A 27,602-nucleotide genomic window follows, 5' to 3' on the forward strand; every position below is an offset into this window, starting at 1 on the left:
TCACTGGGAGCGGAGGTCTTAGGTTTTTGGAACTTCATAAAGGAGGTTTGAGGGTTCTTCCAGTTCCTTCTATACTCCTTCCCTGGTCTGTACGCTTTCGCGTCTCTATACCTTTCTGGGAGATTCCGCTTAAAAGGAGGAGGTCTCTGTTTGGGCCTCCTATCTGAGGGAATGAGCCCGGATTTTCCACCAGTTACTTTGGAGATGGCCGTATCTAATTTTGTCCCGAAAAGGTGCTCACCGTCAAACGGAATACGGCACCAGTTGGACTTGGATGCCGGATCCGCCGTCCAGGGCTTCAGCCACAAGGCTCTTCTGGCCATCACTGAGGCCAACATAGACTTTGAAGCAGACCTGATAGTGTCAACTGAGGCCTCAGCCACGAAATCACCAGCCAGGCTTAACTCTTGTAATGCCTTCACAATTTTCTCTTGGTCTGCCCCCTCTAATACCAGCTTCTCCGTGTTTGAGGACCAACTCGAGATGGCCCTTCCTACTGCCGCGAGTGCTATCGCAGGCCTGCATGCACCTCCGGCCGAAAGGTAAGCCCGCTTGAGATCCGTGTCGATCTTCCGGTCAAGAACGTCTCTAAACGTAACCGCATCCTCTAGCGGGAGGGTAACATGCCTGGCAAGGCGCATTAAGGATGCGTCCACTACCGGAGGGGATACCAGAGGGTTCACTTTAGGTTCCTTGAGTGGGTACAGTTTCTGGAGTCTGTTATTCAGACTAGATTTTTTCTCTGGCCTCTGCCACTCTTCTTTGATTAAATCCTCCAGTTCATCAATGAACGGAAAGGTTTCAGGCTCCTTTTTAAGCTGCGGAAAATATTTTCTCTGCTTTGGCTGGACATCCTGGGGTTCCTCCCATCCTATTGCCTCCTTGACCGATTTAACAAACGGTTCTATGAGGCCAAAGTCGAATCCTGCCGACACCTCCAGGCCTTCATTATCAGATAGGGAGTCTTGCTCCTTTGATGTGCTGGCCCGGGCTGGAGAGGTAATGGTGGAAAGATCCACATCCGGTATTGAGGCCTGAGGGGCTGAGTCCCCGACTTCTGAGGCTCTCTCTCTCGTGGCCTCTTCTAGGCATCTCTGACAGACCAATTTACCCGGAAGCGCCGCCGCACCACAGATCCAACATGCGTTTCCAGCAGGACGGGCATGGCGTGCAGGGGAGCGGTGCCTACGTGAGGACGACCTTCTGTGGCGGGATCGACCATGCCGAGAACGTGATCTGGAGCGGCTTCTTCTGCGACTTCCTCTTGAGCGACTCCTCCTATGGTAGGAGCGGCTTCGTCTGTGTCTAGAGCGACTTCTCCTGCGTGAGGATTCTCTATGTCTTGACGCAGACGTTCCTGAGGACCTGGTAGGGCTGACCAATTTAGGTAGCGTTAGAAGTGCTCTCTTTTTCAATCTTCTTACTTACCCACTTCTTCCCCCCCTTACCTAGCCGGCTGGCGGTGATCTGCTGGGGCAGCGGTCTCCATGGTGAATAGGTTGGAAACCTGCAAGGAAAAAGATAAGCAGCAATGTAGAAGCTGACTCAGCTGGACGGTGGGGGGGGGGGGGGGGGAGGGGGGGGGGTTAAGACCCACCTTGTAGAGCGTTTTCTCTTGCTGTGGATCGCAGGGCAGGCTTTCTATAGCGTGCAGAAACCATCAGCAGCTTCCACAGCAATGCTGTGGTTTTTAAATCTGCCGCCATTAGCGACGGACGCCCGCGCATGCGCAGTAGCGCCGCGAGGCACCCGGCGCCATCTTGGAGACTGGAAAACAGCTCAGCAGCGCCTAGAGAGCCGTACTGCGCATGCGCGAGGACGCCGAGAACGCTCGGCGGTCCCCCACAGCACTGCATGGACCACAGAGCCCAGCAGGACACCCCAGGTATGCCGGAAAGGGAGAGGGGAAGAGGGGGGGGGAACATGGAGACCGCTGCACACAATGAAGCCTGTTTAAGGCTTACTTTCTTGAGGCCATATAGATGGTTCCCTGGCCAATCCTCCAGCAAGCCTGTTTAAGGCTTTTGCGGGCTGTTTGCACTTGAAGCCTGTTTAAGGCTTGTCTTCTGGCAACAGTTTAAGATGAGATGAGTGCCCCTGAGACCACCAGAGTGGGGCTCCTTCCATTTAGCTCATTTAGAGGCTGTACAAGAAGGACTTCCACCCAGGAGAGGCTAGAACCTGGCTGGGGCGAAGCGGTAAGGGGGTGCTGATCCGTGCGTCCTGACAGGTGAGGAAAAATAAGAGAATACTGGGGCAGGTGCCTGCTCTCTAATTTATAGCTATGTGGTCCTATCAGGTTGTGGAGGCGGAGTCACAACCCAACGTGTATGCTGCCATGATGCGACAGGAAATAATAAGGCTAAGGTGTTTGGTATATATTTAGAAAACTAATGTAGCTAAGCCAATTTTTCACTATATTTACATTTATAATTAGGAGGTTGAAAAAAACATAGCATTCATTCATGTGTTTTGGACCCATATACTTAAAGTGGTTGTAAAGTTAGAATGTTTTTAACCACTTCAGCCCCGGAAGGATTTACCCCCTTCCTGACCAGAGCACTTTTTACAATTTGGCACTGCGTCGCTTTAACTGCTAATTGCGCGGTCATGCAATGCTGTACCCAAACGAAATTTGCGTCCTTTTCTTTCCACAAATAGAGCTTTCTTTTGATGGTATTTGATCACCTCTGCCGTTTTTATTTTTTGCGCTATACACGGAAAAAGACCGAAAATTTTTTAAAAAATTGATATTTTCTACGTTTTGTTCTAAAAAAAATCCAATAAACTCAATTTTAGTCATACATTTAGGCCAAAATGTATTCGGCCACATGTCTTTGGTAAAAAAAAATGTCAATAAGTGTATATTTATTGGTTTGCGCAAAAGTTATAGCGCCTACAAACTAGGGTACATTTTCTGGAATTTACACAGCCTTTAATTTATGACTGCCTATGTCGTTTCTTGAGGTGCTAAAATGGCAGGGCAGTACAAAACCCCCACAAATGACCCCATTTTGGAAAGTAGACACCCCAAGGAAATTGCTGAGAGGCATGTTGAGCCCATTGAATATTCATTTTTTTTGTCCCAAGTGATTGAATAATGACAAAAAAAAAAAAAAAAAATATTTACAAAAAGTTGTCACTAAATGATATATTGCTCACACAGGCCATGGGCATATGTGGAATTGCACCCCAAAATACATTCAGCTGCTTCTCCTGAGTATGGGGATACCACATATGTGTGGGACTTTTTGGGAGCCTAGCCGCGTATACGGGGCCCCGAAAACCAATCACTGCCTTCAGGATTTCTAAGAGCGTACATTTTTGATTTTACTCCTCACTACCTATCACAGTTTTGAATGCCATAAAATGCCCAGATGGCATAAACCCCCCCCCAAATGACCCCATTTTGGAAAGTAGACACCCCAAGCTATTTGCTTTGAGGCATGTTGAGTCCATGGAATGTTTTATATTTTGACACAAGTTGCGGGAAAGTGACAAATTTTTTTTTTTTTTTTTTTTGCACAAAGTTGTCACTTAATGATATATTGCTCACACAGGCCATGGGCATATGTGGAATTGCACAAAAAAAAAATTGTCTCTCTCCCGCAACTTGTGTCACAATATAAAATATTCCATGGACTCGACATGCCTCTCAGCAAATAGCTTGGGGTGTCTACTTTCCAAAATGGGGTCATTTGGGGGGTTTTGAACTGTCCTGGCATTTTATGCACAACATTTAGAAGCTTATGTCACACATAACCCACTCTTCTAACCACTTAAATACAAAGCCCTTTCTGACACTTTTTGATTACATGAAAAAATTATTTTTTTTTGCAAGAAAATTACTTTGAACCCCCAAACATTATATATTTTTTTAAAGCAAATGCCCTACAGATTAAAATGGTGGGTGTTTTAATTTTTTTTTTTCACACAGTATTTGCGCAGCGATTTTTCAAACGCATTTTTTGGGGGAAAAACACACTTTTTTAAATTTTAATGCACTAAAACACACTATATTGCCCAAATGTTTGATGAAATAAAAAAGATGATTTTAGGCTGAGTACATGGATACCAAACATGACATGCTTTAAAATTGCGCACAAACGTGCAGTGGCGACAAACTAAATACATTTTTAAAAGCCTTTAAAAGCCTTTACAGGTTACCACTTTAGATTTATAGAGGAGGTCTACTGCTAAAATTACTGCCCTCGATCTGACCTTCGCGGTGATACCTCACATGCATGGTGCAATTGCTGTTTACATTTGACGCCAGACCGACGCTTGCATTCGCCTTAGCGCGAGAGCAGGGGGACAGGGGTGCTTTTTTTTTTTTTTTTTCTTTATTATTTTTTTGCTTTTTTATCTTATTTTTAAACTGTTCCTTTCATATTTTTTTTTTTTAAATCATTTTTATTGTTATCTCAGGGAATGTAAATATCCCCTATCATAGCAATAGGTGGTGACAGGTACTCTTTTTTTGAAAAAATTGGGGTCTATTAGACCCTAGATTTCTCCTCTGCCCTCAAAGCATCTGACCACACCAAGATCGATGTGATAAAATGCTTTCCCAATTTCCCAATGGCGCTGTTTACATCCGGCAAAATCTAAGTCATAAAATGCTCGTAGCTTCCGGTTTCTTAGGCCATAGAGATGTTTGGAGCCACTCTGGTCTCTGATCAGCTCTATGGTCAGCTGGCTGAATCACCGGCTGCATTCTCAGGTTCCCTGTTGAGACAGAGAAAAACACGAAAGACGGTTTGGGGGGGGGGGGCATTCCCTCCCACGGCTTGTAAAAGCATTCTAGAGGCTAATTAGCCGCTAGGATTGCTTTTACATGAAAGCCGACCGCTGGCTGAAAAGAATGATACCAAGATGATACCTAAACCTGCAAGCATCATTCTGGTATAACCACTCAAAGTCGTGAATGGCGTACCTGAAGACTAAAAAATGGTTAACAATAAAGCACAGTAAACGGTAAAGTATAAAAAATTGCAGACCTGAAAAACAAACATGATAAAACATAATAACAATAAAACATTGCAGAATAGAATACAGTAAAAAAGAGCAGAACAATAGAGAGAGAATAGAGAGAGAGAGAATAGAGAGAGAGAGAACAATAAAACAACAACTATTTTTTTTTATTTTATATTTTTGTATGTGTTTTTTTTTTTTTTGTTTTTTTTTTGTTTTTTTTACACTTTTTTTTGTAACTAACTTTTATAACTGTAACCGGTTCCAGGTTTGGGTCTCTCAAAATGTGATGGCATCTTGGGAGACCCTGTGAAAGTGTGCCTAGTCTGTGCAGTGCTGTACCCTACGCTAATACTCAACTAGTGAATGGTAGCATTCAAAACATTCACCAATGCAAAGACCAGGATTGTCAGGACAGGAGGGACAATAATAGCGGGTGTCACGCCTATATCCGCGCTTGCTGCAGACACAACATCTTTTTTGGGGGGGTTTGTTGGGTAGGGGTACTCGGGAGGACATAAAGAAAAATGCCTCTCATGCAACCGACTGCATTTGGTTGGGGATGTGAATGGGGGAAGTACGGGCGCTGCAGAAGTGGTGGGTTCCCAATTAGGATTTGCGAATGCAGCAGGAAGGGCATTATGGGCACGACGGGCCTGTGTTTGTCTTTTTGGTGGCAGCGGGACACTACTTGTGCTTGCCACCTCACCAGCTTGAACTGCATTTATGGGACTCGAAACGTCACCAAGTGTTACTGCAGTGCTGGTTTGACTATGACCGGGGTGTACTAGGCCACTGGTGCTTGCCAGTTCACCAAAACGATCGCAGGGATCAGGCCTGACTCTGCGAACGCTGCAGTTATGCGTTTAGTGTTTTGTAAGTGACAGTGATCGATCGATACTGCACTTGGGTGGGCTGGGCCGGGCTGGGCGGAGGGGCAAAACGCAGGTGCTAGCAGGTATCTGGTCTGATCCCACTAACACTGCGTTTTTGGGAACCCTAAACTGCTGGGGACGCTAGTATAGATCTGATCGGATCAGATATTGATCCGTTCAGATACTATACCACTAAGGGAGGTGTACGGTGCGTGCGTGGGTGTTAGCGCTACTAGCACTAACCTGACGCTGCCTGGGGCTGGTGCTTGCCAGTTCACCAAAACGCTACCAAAAAAACTGTTAGCGATCGCAGGGATCAGGCCTGACTCTGCGAACGCTGCAGTTATGCGTTTAGCGTTTTGTAAGTGACAGTGATCGATCGATACTGCACTTGGGTGGGCTGGGCTGGGCCGGGCGGAGGGGCAAAACGCAGGTGCTAGCGGGTATCTGGGCTGATCCCGCTAACACTGCGTTTTTGGGAACCCTAAACTGCTGGGGACGCTAGTATAGATCTGATCGGATCAGATATTGATGCGTTCAGATACTATACCACTAAGGGAGGCGTATGCTGCGTGCGTGGGTGTTAGCGGTACTGGCGCTAATCTGACGCTGCCTGGGGCGACGCATATCACCGCCGGGTGATCAGGGGGCTAAACCTTTATTCGGTAATAAACGGCGGGTACCCTGACACTATGAAAAATAAACCAACTAACCAGCGTCACCCGTAACGGTTATACGGTGATCAGTGGTGAAAGGGTTAACTAGGGGGCAATCAAGGGGTTAAAACATTTATTAGATAGTATATGGGGGTCCCTGTCGCTATAAAATGCTGATGGCGAACCTCAATATTTACCTCCCTAACTAGCGTCACCAGCGACACTAATACAGCGATCAGAAAAATTATCGCTTAGTGACACTGGTGCAGGGGGTGATCAAGGGGTTAAAACTTTATTAGGGGGGGTTAGGGGGGTACCCTAGACCTAAAGGGGGGTAACACTCACTGTCCTACCACAGTAACTGTCACTAACTGACACCCTGCAGTAATCAGAAAAAAAAAAAAAATACTGCTTGGTGTCAGTGTTACAGGGAGGGGGGAGGGGTGATTGGGGGGCGATGGGGGGGGATCGGGGGTGTTTTGTGTGCCTGGCATGTTCTACTGTGTGTGTGTGTGTTGGTGCACTTACATGTCTTCTCTCCTCGGCACTAGAACGGAAACTGCCGAGCCGAGGAGAGATGACATCACATCCTCTGCCTGTGTGTACTATACACAGGCAGGGGATGTTCCTCATTGGCTGGGAGCGATCGCGAGGGGGGGGCCACGATCGGATGGTCTCCCCCTCGTCTCTCATCGCTCCTAGCCAAATGCCGACCGCCGCTGGCACCGGGGGGGGGTCCGACCGGACCCCCCGCCCGCGGGAAGGCAATCACGTATGGGTACGTGATTTTGCCTGCCCGTGCCATTCTGCTCACGTATATATGCGTGAGGCGGTCGGCAAGTGGTTAATCCTTATGCATTAATCCTAATGCATAATCCATTCTATGCATTAGTATAAAAAGCCTTCTGTGTTCAGCTGCCCCCCTAATACTTGCCTGAGCCCCATCTCTATCCAACGATGTCCACAAGTGCCTCATCAGTCCAGGACTCTCCCTCCTGATTGGCTGAGACACAGCAGTGGCGCATTGCCTCCTGCTGCCGTCAATCAAACTCAGCCAATCAGGAATGAGAGGGAGCAGGGCTGGGCCATGGCTCCGTGTGTGAATGGATACACAGAGCAGCAGCTCGGCTCCGGTGCCCCATAGCCTGCTGCTTGCTGTGGGGGCATTAACAGGAGGGAGGGGCCAGAAGCTCCAGCCAGGGACCCGAGAAGAGGAGGATTCGGGCTGCCCTGTGCCAAACCACTGCACAGGGCAGGTAAGTATAACATTTTGTTATTTAGAAGAAAAAAAAACAGTTACTTTAAAGGTTTCAAAGGCAGAAGGTTTTTTTATTTTAATGCATTCTGTGCATTCTGTTGCAAACAATACCAAGAGCCTGATCAAAAACATGGAAATCTGTCTCCCACAAAAATCCTATTTTCTTGTAATCCTTTGAGAGACACAAAGTCATAAACTCCCAAAAGCAGTCCAACAAAGGAAGAGTGGGGAAGGGGACAGCAAACACAACCCTAACGGGCCCACAGAAAGTCAGAGCTGGGGACTGCCTGATTTGAATAGCTGGCATCAGATGAAGCCTGTATATCTATCTGGAAGAACGTGGAAAAAGTGTGAACAGACCAAAATGGCAAACTTGCAGACCTGGAAGACGGTAGCCTGGTGTCATAGAGGCACTCACAGATCTAGTAGAGTGTTCCCTGAAAGAAAGAGAGCCTGTCTTTCTAAAGGAATCCATGGCTGAGCGAGGCTTTCACAGCCCACACAACATCCAGGCAGGTGGAGTGAAATCTCCTAATAAACTGGAGCCAGAAATGGGGATGGACGAACCTGGTTGACATGAAAGGCTGAAACTATCTTGGGTAGAAAAAAAGTTCTGGACAACACCACCTTGTCTTTGTACAAGACCAGAAAAAGTTATTTATAGTATAAGAGTACTAGCTTGTACACTCGCCTTGGAAAAGGAAAGGCTAAAAGACACACTACCTTATGGGTAAGAGTGTAAAGAGGAATATCTGATAGGTTCAAGCTGCAGTTTTTGAAGTGCTCATAGAACCAAATTCAGTGTAGACTCACAGGGGGAGTTGACAGGAGGAACCACACAGGAGACACCCAGAAGGTCTTAATCAAGGAGTAGGTGGCCAACAGTGTCTGGAGCAAGATAGCAAGAGAAGAAACTTGACTTTTAATGGTGCTGGTCGCAACCTAAAAGACCTTGCAAGAAGTAGACTTCCTTAAAACCAGTGACTATGAATCAGGATGCAAAATTAGTCCTTGAGAGAGAAGATCCAGATGGTCTGGTAGAGTCAACGGAGCATCTGCCAAGGATGCTTACGGTATTGGAGTACCACAGATCCATGGAATGCTCTCTATTTTGACCCTGTGAAGCAGACAAAGAGTAGTTTTGGGGGAGGAAAAGCATAGATCAAGTTGGTCCCATCCCGTGGAGCCACCAGAGCATCCACTGCTTCCACTAGAAAATCCATGTACCTCCAGACAAAGCTGTCCAGTTTGCTTTGAAACCTGGAGGCCAGAAAGACCACATCCAGCATCCCTCATCTGTGACATGGGTCCTGGAACCCCTCCTGGTGTAGTGACCACCTTCGCTGGGTGCGAATGCTGCTGACTGAGGTAATCTGACTGCCAGTTGTCCAACCTGGGATGGAACATTAAGTTATCCAGGACAGGAGCCCAGTGAGATGGCTGCTGGACTTTAAAAGTACAAGTCTAGGAATGGAGATTTTGACATTTCTCTTGGATAAGAAAAATCTCTAGCTTAATTTTGTGTCTAGGACTAGACCCAGATATTCCAAAATGATGAGTCGGTTACAATGCTGAATTCTTGAAGTTTCAGCATTCACTCAAATCTCTGCAAGGTCTAGACTATCAGAGCTACCTTGTCCCCCAGAACTTGTGCAGACTCTTCCCTCTGTAGGAGGTCCCAAAGTTGGGATGCTCTGATAATGCTACAAGGCTAATACTGGGGCCAACTCCTTGGTAAACACCCATGGTGTCGAAGATAGGCCAAATGGCAGGGCCATACACTGAAAGTACAAAGGTCCCACAGCAGGGTGTTGATATGGTTGGTGCCGGGGAACATGTAGGTGCAGTCCTATAACCACTGTAACCACTGTCCAGTGGACACAGCGGATCACGGAGCTCGGTACAGCAGCTGGGATATCATGTGATCGCTATAACCAATCATAGGGATTACATGCAAGCAAACAGTCATGAATGGCTTCCCTTAATGACTGATGACTGTTTGCTTATTTTTTAATTTTCCAAAAAACTGTGACATAAAATTACAGCTTCAAGAACATTGCACTTTTAGAACTGCATACCGAATGTGGGGCTTGAGATGTTAACAAGCCCTATATGGGCATTTTGTGTGTGTTTTATTATTATATATAGTAATGTGACAGAACTACTGTAACTATGTACAGTACTGTTAAAGCTTATCTTTAGCCTTGCACAGTTGTGCAGTCTCCTTTCCTGTACTGAATATGCTTACTCTGATTTCACTGCACGCTGAGAGCTTTTCACAGTGTGTATTAGTAGCTGCAGCAAGTCATATAGTCGGTTTTAGTTCCTGGAAGGAGGCCTTCGAAGGTTATTTAACCATTTCCTTACCTGGCTGTCACTGGTCCATCCATTTCACTTGAATTTAAGCTTTTCCACATGGATTCTCAGCATCACTTGTGGGCGATACCTAGATTGGTCTGCATGCAAAGGCAGCCTGCCTAGTAAAGCAAGAAAGCACAGTCCTCCTGACTGATATCCATCCATTATGGCATTTTCATATTCTCCACACTTTTCAAGAGCCAGCTCACTGTTTGCATCAGATCAGAGAGCTCTTGAAAGTATTCCAGCGAAGCAGGGTGCTGTGATATTTTCAAGAAGCTATGTACAGCACCTTACCAGCCCCTTCATCCACTCAAGATCTGCATGCTATGCATAGAGAAGCACAGAGGCCCAGTGATGCTGTCACTGGGTCTAAAATAATGTAATATACAGCAAACTAGTTGTTTTTCTCTTATTTTCATTAGCATTGTGATTATGGGGGGGGGGGGGGGGGTGGAATAATTTATAATCAAATTAAACGTAATCTGTAATTGGTTCTAAAAATATCCATAGTGTGATTGCATATTTTTACTGGCAAGCTTTTACACACTTTATTTGTGAATTCACTTGTTGAAACAAGTATGCTAAAGTTAATGAGATTCTACAGAGCGCTATAGGAGTGTATTAAAATCCCCTGGAAACTAGACTTCTTGTTTACATAGTTACATAGTATTTACAATAAAAAAGAAAATACACAGGTCATCTTTTCCTTTCTCTCACAGCCAATATTAATCCATGGGAAAGCAAACATTCTTTGTGTCTGATAGATTAAAAAAAAAACATTCCCAAAAACACTTTAGGCAGTCTCTAGAATGTATTAACTACCAAGTAACAGGAAGGACATGGTATTTTACCCTTGTGTCACTTCAGTTCTAAAGAGCTTCATTCTCAGTAATGCAATAATATCAATGTTTGTAAAAAAAAAGAAAAACTTTAAGAAGCATAAAGATATGGTGGGGAAATGCAGGATGACCTTTCATGCGTACTACCTCTACCTTGTATCAACGGCACATAATGCTGTTACTGCCATAGACCCTGCTAACCAGGTATGATACATGAAGGGTAATCCTAACATGCCTTTTTTCCTAAAGAGTAACTCTGTTCCAGATGAGTTAAATCTAGAAGAAACATAGAGGTTACAAAGATTTCCCAAACTTCAATACACAGTTTTATCTACTGCAGTCATGTGTCTTAACAAAAGAAACCGTCAACCCATTATGTCATCAGGAAATTACCATTTTATGGTTGAATATTGCACAGGTCCTGCCCAGATCATTATTACAAGGAAGTGATGTTTTTATTTAAAAAAAAAAAATAGAATGTTAACTACTTCCTGCCCACACTATAGCTGATAGACGGCTGACTGTAGGTGACGCGCTCTGTGCTCGCCAAGTTCTTTGGACCTTTACTGCGTGATCAGCTGTCAGCCAATGACAGTTGGTCACAGGATGTAAACACAAGCCGGTTATTTGCTTTTCTTTCCTCATGCTGACAGTGTGAGGAGAGAAGAAGAAAGCTTATAACTGGCTTATATTAAGGGGACAACGGCACTGATAATCAGGGCCCTGATTATCAGTGCAGTCCAATTAGTGCCCACCAGAGCTGCCAATTAGTGCCCACCAGAGCTGCCAATCAGTGCCACCTCTCATTGCCCATCAGTGCAGCCTCACATCAGTGAAGTAGAAAAATTACCTGTTTGGAAAATTTTATAACAAACTATGAAAAATATTTTTTTGTTTGTTTTTTTTTCTTTCCAAATTTTCGGTCTTTTGCGGTAAAAACAAAAAGACCCAGTTGTGATAAAATACTACCAAAAGAAAGCTCTATTTTTGTGAAAAAAAATGATAAAAATATGGGTACAGTGTTGCATGATAATTGTCATTCAAAATGTGAAAGCTGAAAATTGGCCTGGGCAGGAAAGGGGTAAAAGTGCCCAGTAGACAAGTTGTTAATTTGTTCCTGCATTGCACGTGGTCGTGTCATGGCCCCATACACTTGAGTGGGTTTCATTTTTGCTGTGGCATGTGTAAAAACCCTGAGGGGCTACATGCCCTTTTTTTTGGTGGGTGAGCGGAAGTGGGGGGTGCTGTAAAACTGCAACCCCCTGGCCACCCATTTTTAACAAGCCCTAAAGGTGAATCTCTCCAGTGGGCAACAAACGGCAGTAAAGACCTGATAAATATTTTAAACCCAACTTAGTCTACACAGCTAGAGTTACTCTTTAAAGCAGGGTTATGAAAGTAGGATTATAAATCATGCACCTTCTGGTGCCTGCACACACACTCTTTATTCAAGCTCTGATATACCCCAAAGTCAGTGGTATTTCATTACTGCAAACCAGAGCTACAGCTGTTATAGTTTTACTGTATTCTGCTCCTTCCTGCTGTCACAGTCTCTTTACTGGGCCACCCTCACATTCTGCAGCCAACAGGAAAACAAAATAGCTTGTATAGTAATATTTGTGGTAACAACATTTTTTTTTTTAATGGATATTGATAATTGTGTTTCAATATTGTGTCTTTTAGAATAAGTCATTAGTTATTTCTGATATAGTAATGAAGCATTTCTTCTTCCTTTCTTTCTTTCCTTTTTTAAGCGTTGGCAGTGTCATAGTAAAACAACGAGTGACTTTGCCTTTATTACCTCATCTAGCTTGGTGGCAACATCAGGGCAATCAAATGATAACAGGTATGTTTTTTTTTTAAACCCAGTTGGTTAATATAGTACATTTTAATTACAGTGGCATCAACATTACAACAACAGCATCCATCTTTTTTTAAAAAGCCTTTAGAATTTGCTTTGCTGATAGTAAATATGTCGAATTTCAGCACCATAGCTGATGACCTTAAATTGCATGAGTGACAGAATTTATATATAAATTCTATCTAGAGTTCTAACTCCCTGCTAGTACCAGCATTTGCTGCAAGTCCCTGTAATTGAAGTGTCCACATGCTGATGTGCAATTAAAATTAATGTAAGGGTCCTGAAAAGCAGGTAATATAGTAGTCTGAGTAATTTTACTGTGAAATTTTTAAAGCCTGACTCCAGCTTTGCTATCACCTTAACCACTTACCGACCGGCCATTGTATATATATGTCATTTCTTTGAAGGTGGATATCTCAATAACGGCAGCAGCTGCTGCCACAACCGAGGTATCCATCTTTAGGACCGGTGGTTCTGTGTACGATAATGGTGGTCTCTGCGGCGGATTAGCTGCGAGATCACCGTTATCGGCGGCGGGAGAGATGCCACCCGCCTCTCTACCGAGCCCTCCGCCGCTTACCGGAGCCATCTGTAGCAGTGGAGGCGATCGGGACCTGTCACGTCCGTGGTATGGAGACGAGTGAGGGGAAGATGGCCCCCACCCGTCTCCATACCATAGGAGGACGGAAGTGACGTCATAACGTCAGCTCCGCCCATACGTCTTAAAGGCATATTTTTTTGTTGTCGTTTTTTTTTCTCTTTTATTTTTTGGCGTAACATTATCTTTCACAATATGAAAAAAAAATTGGCTAACTTGTGCGCTTATAAGGCCGCTGCGCAAATACGGTGCGAAAAAAAGTATTGCATTGACCGTCATTTTATTCTCTAGGGTGTTAGAAAAAAAACAATATATGATGTTTGGGGGTTCTAAGTCATTTTCTAGCAAAAAAAACTGTTTTAAACATGTAAACACCTAAAATCCAAAACGAGGCTAGTGGTTAAATAGTTAAATTTCATTTACTAATTGTGTTCCGGGGACTTCCTGTCTGCTGCTGGAACAAAATTGAGTTGGGCTGAGTGCTGCTTTCATTCCTAGGAAGCCTTGCATTTTTATAAACAGGGCCCTGAACAGGACCAACTGCATCAACGAGGTAAGATATATGGTTTCCATATAGCGTTTACATACTGGTTCCTGGATATAGTATATACCAGTGATGGCAAACCTTGGCACCCCCCAGATGTTTTGGAATTACATTTCCCATGATGCTCAACTACACTGCAGAGTGCATGAGCATCATGGGAAATGTAGTTCCAAAATATCTGAGGTGCCAAGGTTCACCATCACCGGTATGTACGATACACCCTATCCTTTTTTTTCCCTTCAAGATACACTGCCGTGCTAAACACACAAGTAGTTTTGAAAGCACAGGTTAGGGAGTCTACACCTTTGTGTTTTGTCCCTAGCTATAATGGTATCACTTTATTTGTCCTTATAGGTAACACTATTATACTTTCTATGTATTTAAATTTGGTGGCCATTTCTTCCACGTTACTACCAGAAGTTCCTCTCTGGCTAGTAATATGTTGTCTGTAAGACTCCTAACTGTGCAATTCAGCTGTCATCTTCCACCAATCACAGAAGCTGACCATTCATTTGCTGTGTCTCCTGTCACCTAATACCTCAGAGCCTCATCCACAGCAACTCATATAGAGCCAATTGCCAATTCTTCATATCGGACATGCTGACCAACCCCCCCCCCCCCTTCAGTCTGCATTTATTTTTTGAGTATCCTGCAGGAAAGATCCCCACTTAGCAATGGCAAATTACAGGTGCTTTGGAGCAGGAGGAAATGGGACAAATAGGGCGAATTCCACTGCAAGCCCTGAGGAAACTCCCAAGTTTATTTTAGGTTGATAGAAGTTTCATTGTTCCAGAGCAAGGTAGCACAGTGATACGGCTCCATCCCCCTAATTTGAGCTCCCTCCCCTCAGACTGCACAATATGTGATCTGTCTGATGAAAGCAGAATTTTTCTGCCATTATGTCTGATCTACTGCAATGGCTATAATACCATCTGTAAATGCAGCCCCCTTATTTTATCCTTGGGTTTCAAAATGAATTGCCCAGCGCACTTACATTTGTAGGAGGCAAAACGGAATCGGACATCTTAGTGGAGGTTGCTAATGTTTTTTCACCACCAACATTTCATGACATTAATTCCTCGCCTTTTTGTCACATGCTGGACCCATAGTGCATCTAGTTTCTTGATAGACACACCTACAGTGCATCTGTAAAGCATTTACAGTGCTTCACTTTTTTTACATTTTGTTATGTTACAGCCTTATTTCAAAATTGATTATATTCATTATTTTACTCAAAATTCTACAAACAATACCCCATAATGACAACGTGAAAGAAGTTTTTGTTTGAAATCTAATAAAAATGAAAACCAAAAAAATCACATGTACATAAGTATTCACAGCCTTTGCCACGGCACTCAAAATTGAGCTCAGGTGCATCCTGTTTCCACTGATCATTCTTGAGATGTTTCTACAACTTGATTGGAGTCCACCTGCGTTAAATTCAGTTAATTGGACATGATTTGGAAAAGCCCACACCTCTCTATATAAGGTCCCACTGTTAACAGTTCATGTCAGAGCACAAACCAAGCCATGAAGTGCAATGAATTGCCTGTAGACCTCCGAGACCGAATTGTATTGAGGCACAGATCTGGGGTAGGGTACAGAAAAATGTCTGCAGCATTGAAGGTCCAAATAAGCACAGTGGCCTCCAGTATCCCTAAATGGAAGAAGTGTGGAACCACCAGGACTCTTCCTAGAGCAGGCCGCCTGGCCAAACTGAGCGATCGAGGGAGAAGTGCCTTAGAGAGGTGACCAAAAACCCGATGGTCACTCTGACAGAGCTCCATCATTTCTCTGTGGAGAGAGGAGAACCTTCCAGAAGAACAACCATCTCTGCAGCCCTCCACTGATCTGGCCTGTATGGTAGAGTGGTCAGACGGAAGCCACTCCTCTAGTAAAAGGCACATGACAGCCTGCCTGGAGTTTACCAAAAAGTACCTTAAGGTCTCTGAACATTAAAAACAAAATTATCTGGTCTGATGAAACAAAGATTGAACTCACCTCCATAACATCTCTAAAATTCGCCCCTTTTTAACAAATTAAACCACCAAGCTCCTCATTCACTCCCTTGTTATCTCTCGCCATTGGCCTGCCTCTCCATAGGCTATCCCCTCTTCAGTCTATTATGAATGCTGCTGACATATCCACCTTACCAACCGCTCAGTCTCTGCCAACCCTCTCCTCCAATCCCTACACTGGCTCCCAATCACTCAGCGAATTAAATTCAAAATACTAACCACAACATACAAAGCCAGTCACAACTCTGCCCTGAGCTACATCACCAATCTTGTCTCCAAATATCACCCAAATCGTCCTCTCCGCTCTTCTCAAGACCTCCTACTCTCAAGCTCTCTAGTCTCCTCCTCCCATGCTCGTCTCCAGGATTTCTCCAGAGCCTCTCCCATCCTCTGGAACGCGCTACATCCACCTGTCTGGCTATCCCCTACTCTTGCTACCTTCAGGCGATCCCTGAAAACTCATCTCTTCAGGAAAGCCTATCACGTCTCCAACTAATCTTTTACCACTTCCATCAGCTCATTCCCCACAGTTACAACCTTTTGTACCACCTGCCCCACCCTATTAGATTGTAAGCTCTTCTGAGCAGGCCCTCTTAATCCTCTTGTATTTTATTGTATTATAACTGTATTGTCTCCTTTTTATATTGTAAAGCGCAGGCTGCGTAAACTGTTGTCGCTATATAAATCCTGTATAATTATAATAACTCTTTGGCCTGAATGGTGTCAGAAACCATGAATCAGACCGAGACAGAAGTACAGTTTAATCACAATTGCAAAAGCATTTGACACCGTTTCCCATAAATGTTTACCGTACAAAATAAGGTCCGTTGGCATGGACTATAGGGTGAGTTCCTTGGATGAAAACTGGCTATGAGGGCAAGTTCAGAGAGTGGTGATAAATGGGGAGTACTCAGAATGGTCAGAGGTGGGTAGTGGGGTCCCCCAGGGTTCTGTGCTGGGACCAATCCTATTTATTTTGTTCATAAACAACCTGGAGGATGGGGTAAACAGTTCAATCACTGTATTTGCAGACAATACTAAGCTAAGCAGGGCAATAACTTCTCCGCGGGATGTGGAAACCTTGCAAAAAGATCTGAACAAATTAATGGGGTGGGCAACTACATTGCAAATGAGGTTTAGGTAAAAAAAATGTAAAATAATGCATTTGGGTGGCAAAAATATGAATGCAATCTATACACTGGGGGGGAACCTCTGGGGGAATCTAGGATGGAAAAGGACCTGGGGGTCTTAATAGATGATAGTCTCAGCAATGGCATGCAATGCCAAGCTGCTGCTAACAAAGCAAACAGAATATTGACATGCATTAAAAAGGGGATTAATTCCAGAGATAAAACAATAATTCTCCCGCTCTACAAGACTCTGGTCCGGCCACACTTAGAGTATGCTGTCCAGTTCTGGGCACCAGTCCTCAGGAAGGATGTACTGGAAATGGAGCGAGTACAAAGAATGGCAACTAAGCTAATAAAGGGTCTGGAGGATATTAGTTATGAGGAAAGGTTGGAGGACTAAACTTATTCTCTCTGGAGAAGAGACGCTTGAGAGGGGATATGATTTCAATATATAAATACCATACTGGTGACCCCACAATAGGGATAAAACTTTTTCGCAAAGTGAGTTTTAGCAGGACACGTAGCCACTCATTAAAATTAGAACAAAAGAGGTTTAACCTTAAACTACGTAGAGGGTTCTTTACTGTAAGAGCAGCAAGGATGTGGAATTCCCTTCCACAGGCGGTGGTCTCAGCGGGAAGCATCAATAGTTTCAAAAAACTATTAGATAAGCACCTGAACGGCCGCAACATACAGGGATATACAATGTAATACTGACATATAATCACACACATAGGTTGGACTTGATGGACGTGTCTTTTTTCAACCTCACCTACTATGTAACACTTGTTTAATAATAATAATAAAAAGCAAATAGAACAAACTTAGTCAAAACATAGCCAAAGTTCGGTAACCGGAATGCATAGTCAGACAAGTCAGGAAGCCAGGAATCAGTGTAGTGAAACAGCAAACAGGATCTGGAACCAGAAGGGACGTCGGCCAAGCAAGTCTTTAAAAGGCACGCAGGAGAGAGTCTCTGTGATGTTGACCAGACGAAGGCAGAGAAGATCTGGGCTGGACGGCTTAAGTAAGCAGGACTGACTAGCAGGATATCATCAACAGGTGAGTCACTGTGGAGAGATAGGAGCTGGCAATTAGCCGACAGCTGAGCGGCCAGCTCAGAGAAGGAAGGGCTGAGCCCAGCCCTGACAAATGGCAAGCATCATGTCTGGAGGAAACCATGCACTACTCATCACCTGGCCAATACCTTCCCTACAATGAAGCATGGTGGTGGCGGCATCATGCTGTGGGGATGTTTTCCAGCAGCAGGAACTGGGAGACTAGTCGGGAACGAGGGAAAGATTAATTCAGCAATGTACAGAGACATCTTTGATAAAAACCTGCTCCAAAGCACTCTGGACCTCAGACTGGGGCAAAGGTTCATCTTCCAACAGGACAATGACCCCAAGCACACAGCCAAGATAACAAAGGAGTGGCTACGGGACAACTCTGAATATCCTTAAGTGGCCCAGCCAGAGCCCAGACTTGAGCCCGATTAAACATCTCTGAATAGATCTGAAAATGGCTGTGCACCAACGCTCCCCATCCAACCTGATGGAGCTTGAAAGGTCCTGCAAAGAAGAATGGGAGAAACTGCTCAAAAATAGGTGTGCCAAGCTTGTAGCATTATACTCAAAAAGACTTGAGACTGTAATTGGTGCCAAAGGTGCATCAATAAAGTATTGAACAAAGGCTGTGAATATTTTGATTTTCGTCATTTTTTATTTTTAATAAATTTGCAAAGATTTCAAAAAACTTTTTTCATGTTGTCATTATAGGGTATTGTTTGTAGAACTTTGAGGAAAATAGTTTAATCCATTTTGGAATAAAGCTGTAATATAACAAAATGTGGAAAAAGTGAAGCACTGTGAATACTTTCCAGATACACTGTAGCTCTGTTCCACTTCCACATACTACAGTAATAACAAAAAAAGATATATACACACTACATTACCAAAAGTATTGGGAAGTCTGCCTTTACACGTGCATGAACTTTAATGGCATCCCAGTCTTAGGCAGGCCCTACATGGTTCGAATTCCGAACAAATTTTCTTTCGAATATCTTTTCAAAGAATTTTTGTTTTGAATTTCGCACCATTAGTAGGACAGAGCAACGGCCAATTTTTGTGCAGCTCTCGAATTTGAGTGATCGGACATGTTGGAAATTTTTTGAAAAGCGAATGATTTTCTAATCAATGATGGGAAAATCGTGTGAGAAATATAATTGAAAAAGGAGTGCACATGAGTGCAAGAAAAGAAAATTCCCGGAAAGAAAAGAAAATTCACAGACATGTAAAAGTCTTTCCTGTAGCAACATGAGGTGAAATTGAAGGCTTGGTTGGTCAAATTTCAAAAATCAATGGTGGCATCATCGGATCACAAAACGCACAAAATTTCTGATTTTGAAAAGAAAATTCATTCAGAATTCAACCATGTATGGCCTGCCTTAGTCCGTAGGGTTCAATATTGAGTTGGCCCACCCTTTGCAGCTATAACAGCTTCAACTCTTCTGGGAAGGCTGTCCACAAGGTTTAGGAGTGTGTCTATGGGAATGTTTAACCATTCTTCCAGAAGTGCATTTGTGGGGTCGGGTACTCATGTGGACAAGAAGGCCTGGCTCTCAGTCTCTGCTCTAATTCATCCCAAAGGTGTTCTATTGGGTTGAGGTCAGGACTCTGTGCAGGCCAGTCAAGTTCCTCCACCCCAAACTTGCTCATCCATGTCTTTATGGACCTTGCTTTGTACACTGGTCCAAATCATTTGGTGGAGGGGGGGTTGTTTCTCAGGGGTTGGGCTTGGCCCCTTAGTTCCAGTGAAGGGAACGCTTTTACACTGGGGCGGGGGGAGGGCATAAGCAGTAAAGCGCCACTATTTTTAGCGGCACTTTACTATCGTTTTAGCAGCGCTTTTCGGCTGCCAGCAAGGCGCTTTTAACCCCGCTTGCGGCCGAAAAAGGGTTAATAGCGCTTGGGCAGCACTGGCCATTGTATTCAATGGCAGGGGCATTTTAGGAGCGGTGCTCCCGCAACGTCCCAAAAATGCTGCTTGCAGGACTTTTTTTTTTTTTTACATCCTGCAAGTGCACTGTTCCACTGTGAAAGCACTCAGGCTTTCACACTGGAGAGGCAGGGAGACTTTTTTTTTTAGCCCTTTAGCACCTGAAAAAGGCCTCAGTGTAAAAGTAGCCTTAAGGCATCAGCATACCAAAACATTTTGAACAATATGCTCCCAATTTTGTGGGAACAGCTTGGAGATGGCCCCTTCCTGTTCCAGCATGACTGCACGAGTGCACAAAGCAAGGTCCATAAAGACATGGATAAGTCCTGACCTCAACCCGATAGAACAGCTTTGGGGTGAATTAGAGCAGAGACTGTGAGCCAGGCTTTCTTGTCCAACATCATTTATTAAAAAATTTTTTTTTTTTTGACTGGCCCATCTCCGAGAGGTTAGTCATCCTTCCTGGGATTTTTACTTTCTTGTATTGTGGAGGAAGAATTCAAAAAGATATCAGTTGTTGCCACTGGTGGACCTAGTCATTCATGCACTATATAATCTACTGTTTCAGTTGAGGGCATTCCTTTCATGCATGTGTTGATTATAAAGGTTGATGCAATGCTCATTAACATACTTAAAGCATTTATGATGAGTGACGTGTTTTTTGTAGCATTGAAAACGCATCAAGAATGCTTGTCAAATGTCCATGAAAGTGTTGTTTTTCTAGGGGGAGGTGATGTAGAGGAAATGATCTGCTTCGAGGTATGGTTGGGTTATGGTCACACGGGTGCTACACGAACAGGAAGTGGCTGGAACTGCTCAGTCCTAGTTCTATATTTCCCACTGGGATACAGGAACCCTCCACTGTCTTTACTCCAGAACCCAGCTAACACTTTATAAATGCTTCACTAAGATGCCATAAATGCTATAGGAGTAGTTAAGGTGCAGTTAAAGTTAATGCTAACCCTCACCTTGTAAAACAACCCATTTACTTTAAAATAGAAAGAAAAGAAACAGCAGCACAGCTAGGGAACTGACCACACAGTGCTCTTATGCCTAGCGTGGTCAGTTTTGATAGGAAAGTAGAGATGCTGGTTCCCATTGTAATATTCATGACAGTCATTGAAGGGCAATTATGAGGCTTTGAAAATACTGCTTTTTCTTACACTACATGGGGACCAAGTATCCTAGTATTCAAGCCAATCCTTCTTGCTTCCGGTATGAGAAACACAGAGCTATAGTAGTAAAAGCAGCACGCATTACACATAGGCACCCCTTGATTGCCCTAGATGTTAACCTCTTCCCAGCCAGTGTCATTAGTACAGTGACAGTGTAAGGTATGATCACAGTATTTGTGTCACTAGTGATGTCAGTGGCATTTAGTCAGTCCCCCCCCCCCCCCCCCCCCCCCCAGTGTCAGATTGCTTGCCGCACTATTGCAGTACCATAATAAGTCGCTGATTGCTGCCATTATTGGTATAAAAAAAAAAAAGGAAAAAATTCCAGTCTATGTACCATCATTTGTAGACGCTATAACTTTCCCACAAGCCAATCAATATAAACTTATTGAATTTTTTTGTTATCAAAAACGTAAAATACATTTTGACCAAAATGTATAAAGAAATTGGATTCTTAAAAAAAATGTTGTTGGATGTTTTATAGCAGAAAGTAAAAAAGCTTTTTTTTTTTTCCAAACTTTTTTTTTTTTTTTTTTTCTTTTTTTAAATTATATCGCAAAAAAAACAAAAAACAGTGGTGATCAAATACCACCAAAGAGAGCTCTATTTTGTGTGAAAAAAATGATATAAATTTCTTTTGGGTACAACATTGCATGACCACGCAATTACCAGTTAACCACTTCAGCCCCGGAAGAACTTACCCCCTTCCTGACCAGAGCACTTTTTCTGATTCGGTACTGCTTTGCTTTAACTGACAATTGCGTGGTCGTGCAATGTTGTACCAAACAAAATTGACGTCCTTTTTTTCCCACAAATAGAGCTTTCTTTTGTTGGTATTTGATCGCCTCTGCGTTTATTTTTTTTTTTTGCGCTATAAACAAAAACAGAGTGACAATTTTGAAAAAAAAACGCATTATTTTTTACTTTTAGCTATAACTGTCCCCCAAAAATATATAAAAAATATTTTTTTTCCTCAATTTAGGCAGATATGTATTCTTCTCCATATATTTGGTACAAAAAAAATTGCAATAAGCGTATATCGATTGGTTTGCGCAATAGTTATAGCGTCTACAAAATAGGGGATAGATTTATAGCATTTTTATTATTTTTTTTTTTTTTTTTACTAGTAATGGCGACGATCTGCGATTTTTATATATTAATATATATAATTTCTATAAAAATTGCATTGATTACTGTAAAAAATGTCACTGGCAGTGAAAGGGTTAACACTAGGGGGCGCTTGAGGGGTTAAATGTGTTCCCTGGGAGGTGATTCTAACCGAAGGGGGAGGGGACTGACTAGAGGAAATGATGGATTGTGGTTCCTAGCTAATGGGAACACACAATCTGTCACTCCTGTCAGAACAAGGAAGTGTATGTTTATATACACTCGTCCCTGTTCTGTCTCTCCTGCTCACGATCGCTTGTGGCCGGCACCCCCCGCTGTGCAGCCCGCTATCCCGACCCTGCGAGCCAACGTATAGCTACAACGGTTCGCGCAGGGGAGCCAACTTTCCGCAGTATAACTGCGGCGGTTGGTCGGGAAGCGGTTAAAGTAGCGCAGTGCAGAATAGCAAAGAATGGCCTGGTCCATGAAGGGGGTAAAACCTGGAGCTAAAGTGGTTGTACTGAAACTCCAATTTTGAATTGCTTTATCCATTTGTTATTGTTTTGCCTTTAAGATGAGGCTGTCCTGAAAGTGGCTGGGTAAGCCCCCATGCACGCGCTGGCAATCTGCCTAATGAAAAAAGCTAAAATAATTGAGCTGTCAGGAGGTAACTATCATGTTATGCAGTCGGTGTACACTTGGCACAGGAGATGGTAGTTTCTGTTGCCATACTTCAACCTTTTCACTTGTCACACACTCCTTGTTAACTGTGCGTTACTTTTTGTTCTTGCTTTAGAAATGTTTGCCTCTGGGACACGTTAATATCACCTAGTAACAGTCTTGTCCATGGTAAGTAAGCTATATATCTATAGAAATATGTAAAAATCACTTGTGTTGGAAATTTTTGCAATATGGCAACAACTTTTGTCTTAAAGCAGAACTTCAGTCATTTTTTCAACTTTCCATCTATTAAATCTTCTGCCCTTGCTGTTTTAACTTTGGGTAATAAAACATTTTCTGTCAGTAAATACCTTATACAGACCACGTCCTGTTTTTTGTCTGGTAAAAAGCCTAGGCTTATGACATCATGCACTGCTTCCTCTCGCTCTCGTGAGAGTTAGCCAGGAAGAGAGGGGGGGGATGAGTCATAAGAGGGCCAATGAGAGCTGAAGAGTTGGAGGTGTGTCTGTGTTAATCCAGGAAGTGAACATGCAGCAGCTTCAGCTGCCCCCAGTTAAAATGGTTGCAGCCAGATTCGGTGGAGGGAGATTTCTGCAGTATATTTGGACATACAGAATCACAGTATATATAAAATAATATGCAAAGTGGTTGGAGGGAAGCTTCAGAATGGCAAAGATGTTTTCATTACAAATTATGTGAGCAGACTGCAGTTCCTCTTTAAGGCTCCATTCACACTAGCGCATTTTTTTATGCATTTTGCATTTTGCAGAAATGCATGGGAATTTTTTAACATGGGTTCCTATGGAACATGTTCACATCAATGCTTTTTTGTATCTCTGCGTTTTTGGAAAGGGTCGGGGACTTTTTTTTCATGCAAAAAGCAGCGTTTTGCATGTAATGGATTTCAATGGACAAGCATCAAAAACGCAAGTGCACCGTTTTTGCAGCGTTTTTGATGCGTTTTTGGTGCGTTTTTGCCGGTTTTTTTTTTTTTTTTTGTAATTTTTTTTTAAGACTGTAAAAAAAAAAAAATGAAAAAAAAAAAAAAAACGCACAAACGCAAATCGCGGCAAAAACGCCGCAAAAACGCTACAAAAACGCTGCTCAAAAACGTGCCAAGCATAAAAAAAAAACCTCCAAAAACGCTCAAAAGCAACATGCATAGGTGTGAATCGAGCCTTAGTAGTGCTGTGAATAAAAAACATTTTAGCATCTCCACAAAGCAGTTTTTGTTGTCACAAAACGTTACATGCAAAAAGTTACCAGTTTTCTCTAATATATTGTACTACAAGGTAGGCTTCTTTCACACTGGTGTGGTGCGGTTTTGCTACAGTGCAGTTGCACTTTTCCATGGAGTTATGGTTTTCTGGTACGCTAACCTGCAGCAGACCCGCAGGTACACGTCACTACACCTACACTGTGGTCAAATCGCACCGCATCAGTGTGAAAATGATGCAGCGATGCAGATTTTTATTTTAGGTCATTCTTACTATGTTGTAGTAATTAACCAAATATAGGAGAAACAAACAAATGCGTTAAATCTGTTTTATATTGTTAGCATTGTAGTTTTAGGGTTGTACGTTGACAGAACAGTAGCAGTCAATTTATAGGTGGTGAGTTTGTTAATGCCAGTATTATACTAGCTGCCAAAGCTTCCAGCGCCAACAAATGTAAACTCCATAGCTCCCTTTCAGGTGTTTTAGTAGTACATGCTGTAGAAAAAGGATACATATAACTACATTTTATTTAAAAAAAGAAAATATTGAATAATGATGCAATACTCTATTGTACAATTTTTGTTGTTATAATAATAAGCAGGCATCCTATACCAATTTTAAACTGGTTAATGTTGTAATTTTTCCTCAAATATGGATGGTTGGTGATTGAGAATGTTCCATGCAGGCTGTATTTTACCCTTGCTTATATAGACAAGAGATATTTAACTTATGAGCAGCCAATCTAAATAGGACAAAGTGATAATCCTATATCTTTAAGCACTTTTTGACCTGTGCAAACATTTGTCTTCTAACCCCCAGCTGACTTATCCTGCAGCAGAAGCCTTGGCTAGTTTGTATTTTCTCATGCCATGCCAGTGTGTTCATTAATAAACTTCCCATCAATCATATGTAAGCCTCAGTATAACAACCAATATCAGAACAACAAAAAATGTGAAAAAATATATGAGAAATTATGAGGAAGTCACGTGCCTGGTGACAAAACACGTAGGGGCAGGGCTTGGATGAAGTCACGAGGCTCAAATTTACATGGCAAGTGCGGTTATTCACACAAGCGATATTTCACAAAATTGCTATACTTACAGGAAGGCTGGATGTATTTGGTGTGATTGAGCACCCATACAGTGTGAGTGCATTTTATTTGTATTTGGAAGTTAATCATTTTAAAGGATAAAGCACTGTTTTCAGTGTTTTTTTGCATGGTATGGAGCAGAGCAAAAGGAGGAGGAGGGTAATAAACTGAGGAGAACAGTCATTCAGTACACCGAAAGATTATAGATCATAGTCCATTTTAACCCTTTCGCTGCCTGGCCCTGTGCTCCATTTTGTACACTCAGGTGGCCAGACCGTTTTTGCAATTTTTCCTTTGCATTTTTATTTTTCACTTTATAGCCTTCAGAATTTGTGAAAGACCCCCCAAACAATATATTTTCTGAAAGCACATGATCAGTGGTATAAAAAGACGGTTCTACTGATTTTTTTTTAGGCCCCACGATATTTGCACAATTGTTTATCAAACTAATATATTTACAAACAAAAACATTTAAAACCATTATTAGCAGATAAAAACACAGCAAATTTTACAAAATTCCTACTAAATATAAAAGCCTAACCTGTATTGAATTAATAAATAACAAATATTTGTAACTTTTTAAAATTTACATTTTTTGTGAAATGGTGAAAATTGAACAGACGCAAAAGTGTAAATATCCAAATTTCTCGAACAATCTGAAGGTTTTAATTTTTCCCTTTACAGCATTCACAATATGTGAAATACCCCCAAAACCATATATTTTCTAAAAGCATATGACCTCTAGAACAAAAAGGTGCTACTGATTTTTTAGACCCCGCGGTATTTGTGCAAATGTTTATCATACCAATATATTCACAAAAAATACACTAAAACCAATATTAACAGATAAAAAAACACAGCTAAATTTGCAAAATTCCTGCTAAATCCCTACTAAATTTAAAAGCTTAACCTGTATGGAGTTAATAAATAACAAATATTTGTAAATTTTACATTTTTGCAAAATGGTTAACGTACCCAAATGTTTCTCTAAACATCTGGAGGTTTTCATTTTTCACTTCAGAGCTTGTAAAGACCCCTCAAACTAGACATTTTCTAAAAGCACATGACCTGTAGAATAAAAAAAAGTGCTACTGATTTTTTGGGCCCCGCAATAATTGCACAAATGTTCATCATATCGCTATTTTCACTAAAAATACACTAAATTCATTAATAGTGCACATAAGCACAACGTAACTTACAAAATTCCTGCTAAATTAGTACTAAAGCATCGTTCACATGTGGCATACTAAAGTGTACGCCCGTGGAGGAGTTTACCCGCACAGGGATGCACAGGCGTTCTGTGCATCCCCATACAGGCAGTCCTATTAATGTCAATTGGGATGCAGTATCTGCACAGGCATAGCTGCTGTTCCCAATCTGACATCCTTGTGGGTACATGACCCTGAATGCAGGCAGTGTGAGCTCAGGGACATGCATGCAGACTTACATGGATGTAAAATTGGGAGCAACGGTTCTGTTCGTGCAGTTGATACATCCCAAATGACATCAATGGGACGGCCTGCACAGAGATTCACGGAGCACCTGTGCATCCCTGTAAAGGAACGCTGTGTGTGGCCTGTGTGAACAAGGCTTAGGCTCCTTTCACACAAGCAGACCGATCGGGTCTGCCTGTCTGTTTTTCAGATAGGCCCAATCGGACCACCCAATGTTCTCTATGGAGAAACTGATGTAAATGGACATGTGTCCGTTTACACCCGCCTGCATCCCATCCAGTCCGCTAAAAACAGACGGATAGAGATTCCATTTCCCCATCCATCTAGCAGATCAGATCTGATGGCATCCGATGGAAATGGACAGGCGGTTCGTTTCCACTATGTTTGTTTTTTGTTTTTTTTACTGTCATTTTTTTTATTGTTTTTTTTTTGGGGGGGGGGGGGGGAGTCTTTGGTGAGATATCAGAGGTCTAAACAGACCTCCATATCTCTTTTTTTGAGACAGAGAAAGGGACTGTAGACAGTCCCTTTCTCTGCAGCACTTTATTTGAATGAATGAGGAACCTGTATAGAGATTCCATTCATTTGTAAAATGACAGTCTGATACATTGTAACACTCGCGGTTACAATATAGCAGCGATCGCTGCATGCGCCCTTTCTTTTTTGTTATTGAGGATATAATTGTATTGGAACTACTGTATATGAATGCACTTCTTGTATATATTTTTTAACAGTTATATATTTTTTTACATTTTTTGTTCTGACAT

General features: G+C 42.6%; 1 protein-coding gene across 9 annotated transcripts in view; it reads left to right on the forward strand.

Moving 5' to 3' along the window:
• DMXL2 (Dmx like 2) overlaps window positions 1–27,602 on the forward strand; it is a 304,172-nt gene that overhangs the window by 273,801 nt on the left and 2,769 nt on the right. For all 9 annotated transcript variants that reach the window (XM_073618681.1, XM_073618685.1, XM_073618686.1 and 6 more), the window contains 2 exons: window positions 12,718–12,809; window positions 23,190–23,242. In XM_073618681.1, the coding sequence (XP_073474782.1) occupies window positions 12,718–12,809; window positions 23,190–23,242 (145 nt within the window). The remainder of the gene's footprint in view (window positions 1–12,717; window positions 12,810–23,189; window positions 23,243–27,602) is intronic.

Source organism: Aquarana catesbeiana, linkage group LG03 (assembly GCF_042186555.1).
Source record: "Aquarana catesbeiana isolate 2022-GZ linkage group LG03, ASM4218655v1, whole genome shotgun sequence".
In the NCBI taxonomy this organism is placed as follows: domain Eukaryota; kingdom Metazoa; phylum Chordata; class Amphibia; order Anura; family Ranidae; genus Aquarana; species Aquarana catesbeiana.